The following is a 5,883-nucleotide window of genomic DNA, read 5'->3' as shown; positions in this document are numbered from 1 at the left end:
TGCTGCTCCAAACCAGACGCACCGCGCTCCTCGGATGCCGGCATGGCAGCGCGCGGCCCGCGTTCATAAGCCCTCCTCACTCCGGTTCGACACGCGCGGCGCTCCTCAGACCTCCGTCCCCGCCTCGAGAGGAGCCGTGTAATTCCGAGAGCGCCGAGGGACGACTTTTCCTCTTCTGCTTTTCACGCCGGCGGACTTATTTCGCTTTCTGACAGTCAGCTGTTTACCGATGAGCTCCATGAGGGATCCTCTGAACCTGGACCACCACCACATCCCCGGGACTAAGCTGTCCTCCTCGCAGCACGCGGCGCTGGCCATGGCATCCAGCCTGCAGCCGCTGCAGCGCACGGCCGAGTCCAAACAGCGGCTGGAGGTGCACTCGGTCTCCGACACGTCCAGCCCGGAGTGCGGAGGTAAGACAGACGCCCGCAATGCCGCTGTGTCCGCGCGGGCTCCGGTTTCCCCCCCGAACGCCCGCTAAAGATGGCCTCCGTCGGGAGGAAGGAGGCTGCGTGGGGCTGCTGCTCCGCTAACGCGCAGCTCCTCTGAGCCGTCGGCCAGCCGCGGCTGCGCTCCGCGGGACGGTGTTGTGTTGTCCGTCTTTCATGATGTGTTATTTCTCTTTTACCTTCTGGCGGGTTTGCTCTTCAAGCCTCGTCTGACCTCCGACAAATCCAAACCCGGAGAGACGCTCCAGGTGCAGCATTTACTGACGCGCTCCCGCGTTTTATTTCTTTTCAGGGATTTATTAACGCCGTTCGGCGCGCACTCCTCTCACTTAGGAAACGTTGTAATTTGTGATCATTTTTATAATGTGTGATCATTTTTATGCAAATGAAATGGACTTGACTCGTCACCCTCTGTGCCCGTGTTGGAGCAGCCGGTGGTGGTCTGCGTGATGTGCTGGAGGTATTGAACATGTGAATGAGGGGGGAGTGTGATGTGTGCTCCTTCCTTTCCGCAGAGAAAGACAAGGGGCAGAACAAGGCGGACGACCCCTCGGACGACCCGTCGAAGAAGAAGCGGCAGCGGCGGCAGAGGACGCACTTCACCAGCCAGCAGCTGCAGGAGCTGGAGGCCACCTTCCAGCGCAACCGCTACCCCGACATGAGCACGCGGGAGGAGATCGCCGTGTGGACCAACCTGACGGAGGCACGGGTCAGGGTAGGGACACACGCACACGCACGCACGCACGCACGCACGCACGCACACAGACGCACACAGCTTTGGGTGCGTTTCGTGGCTTGCTGGTCATAACGGGGGGATTTACGCGCCGTCTCCGGACTTTACGCACGGTTACGCACGGACAGAACATGGAGAACGGGCTGCTGGAACAAACGACCTGAACTGGAAAACAACTGTTAAGGCCCCGTGTTCCTCTGACGATAGTGTCCGTGTTGATATCTGTGTTTTTATTCGCTTTCTTCAATAATCCCTCGCGCACGCTGTGCAAAATCACTGCGTTTGGTTTTATTACAGAAACTAAATCGTTGGATGTTGGGAGATGATTACAAACGTGCTGTAATTCAATTTCATGTCAACGTGAGACAATTAAATAGCGCTGCCGCGTGCCGCTGCCGCGTGCCCCGGTGGGTTTGGGGAGGATAACGGGCTGAGCACGTGACTGGGCCGGTGACAGATACCAGACGTGTTCCGCCGTCCGTGTGAAAGAGGTGTGAAGTTTGTATTTTGTCTCGTTACGGTCTGCCTGACGTGACGCGGGAGGGGACGCGCCGGAGCGCGCAGTGCGCCAGCACAGCGGCGGGCATTTACGCACAGCCAGAACTCAAAGAGACCCGCACTTTAACCCGAACAGCTCCTGCACTTCTGTGACGGGACTGGTGTTGGTTCTGTCTATGAAAATAACGTCGTTTGATTGCAGTTAAAGAGATTAATTCAAACGCTGGATGGATATTTGTTTATTCATGTATTTTGTTTCTGTAAAGACGCGTAGAAGACCGAAAGCCACTCAGAGTCCCTGCATGTGAAAATGCCCCGCGGTCTAAATGAGATGGACAGACCGCGTCCCTCACCGTCTCCTGTGTTGCAGGTCTGGTTCAAGAACCGGAGAGCCAAGTGGAGGAAGCGGGAGCGGAACCAGCAGGCAGAGCTCTGCAAGAACGGCTTCGGCCCGCAGTTCAACGGACTCATGCAGCCCTACGACGACATGTACCCGGGCTACACCTACAACAACTGGGCCGCCAAGGGCCTGACGTCGGCCTCGCTGTCCACCAAGAGCTTCCCCTTCTTCAACTCCATGAACGTCAACCCGCTGTCGTCGCAGACCATGTTCTCCCCGCCCAACTCCATCTCCTCCATGAGCATGACGTCCAGCATGGTGCCGTCCGTCCCCGGCGTGCCGGGCTCCGGACTCAACGGTCTCAACAACCTCAACAACCTCAGCAACCCCTCCCTCAACTCGGGGGTCCCCACGCCGGCCTGCCCCTACGCCCCGCCGACGCCCCCCTACGTCTACCGGGACACGTGTAACTCCAGCCTGGCCAGCCTGAGACTGAAAGCCAAGCAGCACTCCAGCTTTGGATACGCCAGCGTGCAGAACCCGGCGTCCAACCTGAGCGCGTGTCAGTACGCGGTGGATAGACCGGTCTAAGGACAAGCGCGCGCGCGCACGCACGCACGCACGCACGCACGCACGTCGGCCATCGGAACAACAGACTACTTCTTTGTTTTCTTTCCCCATGTTTTAAATGGACGCTAAACGACTGAACCACTGACACACAAGCTGCGGCGCGCGGCGCGGACGGGCCGACGGGCCGGTCCGCTTTGTAAAGCTCATCATGAGGTTTGTCGGTTCGTTTTTTATTTTGTAAAGCTCATCATGAGGTTTGTCGGTTTGTTTTTTATTTTGTAAAGCTCATCGTGAGGGGTTTCGGGGGGAGGGGCGGGGGGGGTTGGGACGCTCATTGTGGACTGGAAGGCTGTATAGATATATATAAATATATATAAATATATGTGAATCATCCTGTGCTGTTTGTCGAACCGAATGCTCTGTGGTCGTGCAGTCTCCTTCCGGTTCACGTGAATCCCGACGCATGCGGAGCTGCTCAGACCAGCCGTGTTTGCCTGCATCAAAAGGGGGTGTACATACAGCACGAGGCGCCAGCTGCGTGTTCCTGCCATATTATAAATTTATTATCGATGTCTGTGTGCATATGGATTTAGAGTAGCGACTCTGGGTTTCAAAAGAAGCGTCTTGGTGTCCCAGCAACAATGGCTTGGTTTTGCTCTGTGTAAACTATTTGGTACGGAACCATGGGTCTTTTTTCAACATCCAAAAATAAACTATTGTGTTTTATTTAATGGAAGTAAATATATTGTTCCAAACTCTCTGCTGCAGGACTTTATTCAAGCTTCTTGTCGTGTGCGTGTGCGCGCGCGCGTTTGTGTGTGTGTGTCCGTGCGTGCGTGCGTGCGTGCGTGTTAGCGGTGACAGTGTGTCCATAGTGGGTCTATTGTGTGTCTATTGTGTGTCTGTGGGCCTTCGAGTTTCCAAGGGACGCTAATCTATCGACAAAACAATGGGCTCCTCCAATACACACAATACACACACAATACACACACAATACACACAGAACACACACAATACACACACACACAATACACACACACAGAGGGGGTGGACAAGACGTCCCGTCAGATGAACTGGTGAGTGTCTGACTGGGGCTTGAAATAACACTGGAATCCACACCGACCACCAGTAAAACCAGTCAGGGTTGCGGGTCTGCTGCAGGGGCCAAGCCAGAGATAAAACCCGTCCTGTTCCCGTTTGCTTTCTGTCGGCTTTACTTTAGTTCTGCAGCGAACGGCGGCGGCAGTCCACCCAGGGGACGTGGTCGTTACGGTACTTCCTTCACCTTGTGAAACAGCAAAACCTCGTTTCTACGGCGGAATTAACCGCCGGGTCTCGCAGCGCCTTCTGGGATCAGTCTGTAGCCGTGCGTCTGTTGGAAAAACCACATTTACTAAAACCAAATTTACTAAAAAAAAAAACAAATTTACTAAAAACCACATTTACTAAAAAACTAAATTTACTAAAAACTAAATTTACTAAAAAACTAAATTTACTAAAAAACTAATTTACTAAAAAACTAAATTTACTAAAAACCAAATTTACTAAAAAACTAAATTTACTAAAAACTTAATTTACTAAAAAACTAAATTTACTAAAAACCAAATTTACTAAAAAACTAAATTTACTAAAAACTTAATTTACTAAAAACTAAATTTACTAAAAACCAAATTTACTAAAAACTACATTTACTAAAAACTACATTTACAAAAAAATCAAATTTACTTAAAACCAAATTTACTAAAAACTAAATTTATTAAAAACCGCATTTACTAAAACTAAATTTACTAAAAACTAAATTTGCTAAAAACAAATTTACTAAAAGCCAAATTAACTAAAAACAAATTTACTAAGAACTACATATCCTGTGTGAGATTTCTGAACCCTTTTATGTTTTCAGCGTTTTTGTTTTGTTTTGTTTTTTTATTATTTTTTTCAGTTTTTTTTGTTTTGGTTGTTTTTATTCATTTTTGTTTGCTGTTTTTTTTGCTTGTTGTTTTGTTTGGTTTTGTTTTGTTGTTGTTTGTTTGTTTGTTTGTTTGTTTTGTTTGTTTGTTTGTTTGTTTGTTGTTTTGTTTGTTTTTGCACTGGTTCGCCTCCAGTTTGCCGTCCGTTCGTCTTCAGACGGATTTGAAATTTTGAAACATGGAAATAAAATCAAACGGCAGGAAACTGGAGGAGGAGGAGGAGGAAGAGGAGCTGCAGATGAACCAGAACAGCGGGGTTTTCTATTCAAATGAAAGGCGATACAAAAAGCACGGATGAGAGACGTGGTTTCTTCCGCGTGGTTGGTTTTCCGCCGAGGTCCGGACTGTTGTCGCCGCCACGTGAACTCCGGTGCTGTCGGTTTAAAAGACAAATGAGGTCTCGTGTAATAACCCACGGCCCTGATTTAAAGTCTGGTCTCGAGCTAAGTGACAGGCCTTACGTTACCTCTCGCGAGGGGAATTAAATAACTGTGAGGCGGAATAAATCACCGCGCAGGTGGCAGCGCCTTCTGGAGGCTTCCCAGCGCGTGGGACGGAGGTGGAGGAACCAGTCTGCTCCCAATCCACATCCACCCACCGCCTCCTCACGCGGCCGCGGCGAGACTCCAGGTAGGACTTGGATTTATTTATCGTCTCAAAGCCCCTTAGACCCGGATTATCTGTGCGCCAGATGTTGCAGCTCCCGTCCATTCCTGAGTGGCTGACCCGTCAGCCGGGATTTGACAGAGACCTGTCTGAGAATACACGTACCGCGGACTGTTGCACAGACGCGTGTCCGCGTTGAGCCCGGATTAATATTCCCGTTGCACACACCGCGGACGGGCCGCCGCCGCTCGGACTGGCGAGTCTAACGAGACGCTGTGTTGTCCCAGGACCTGGTCCAGCATCAGCCCAGCTGCACCCGCAGCACAGTGAGGACTTTTTCATTTGGAATTCACCTTTTAACAACGGCTTCTTCTTCTTCTTCTTCCTCGTCTTCTTCTTCTTGCGCTTCTTACTTTTATTCTTATTTTCTTCTTCTTTTTCTTCTTCTTGTTCTTGCGCTTCTTACTTTTATTCTTCTTCTTCTTCTTGAGCTCCTTCGACTCCTTCCGGCGTGTTCCCTGTTTGCTTGGTCACCGTTGCGGTTGTTTATATGTGTGCGTTGCGTTCCAGGGCCACTTCCTACGGACAGGCGGGAGGGAGTGAGGAAGAGGAGGAGGAGGAGGAGGAGGATGGCGGTGGTGGTGTGAGACGTGGACGCGTGGCGGGGCTGATAGTCTGGATAACCAGGCAGCTCCGCGGAAAAGCGGGCGTGTGTCATCT

At 50.9% G+C, this 5,883-nt stretch overlaps 1 protein-coding gene across 2 annotated transcripts in view; it reads left to right on the top strand.

Annotated features, from left to right (window-relative positions):
* pitx2 (paired-like homeodomain 2) overlaps positions 1–2,873 on the top strand; it is a 10,728-nt gene extending 7,855 nt beyond the window's left edge. Inside the window, exons 1-3 of one of the 2 annotated variants that reach the window (XM_056284344.1) lie at positions 1–413; positions 965–1,164; positions 2,051–2,873. The exon at positions 1–413 is cut by the window's left edge and continues 75 nt beyond it. In XM_056284344.1, coding sequence (XP_056140319.1) covers positions 230–413; positions 965–1,164; positions 2,051–2,611 — 945 coding nt within the window. In that variant the 5' untranslated portion in view covers positions 1–229 and the 3' untranslated portion in view covers positions 2,612–2,873. The remainder of the gene's footprint in view (positions 414–964; positions 1,165–2,050) is intronic. The other variant, XM_056284351.1, reaches the window with a different exon arrangement.
* The last annotated feature ends 3,010 nt before the right edge of the window (positions 2,874–5,883 follow it).

This window comes from Lampris incognitus, chromosome 1 (genome assembly GCF_029633865.1).
Source record: "Lampris incognitus isolate fLamInc1 chromosome 1, fLamInc1.hap2, whole genome shotgun sequence".
Lineage (NCBI taxonomy): Eukaryota > Metazoa > Chordata > Actinopteri > Lampriformes > Lampridae > Lampris > Lampris incognitus.
This window is presented reverse-complemented; position numbering and strand designations above follow the sequence as displayed.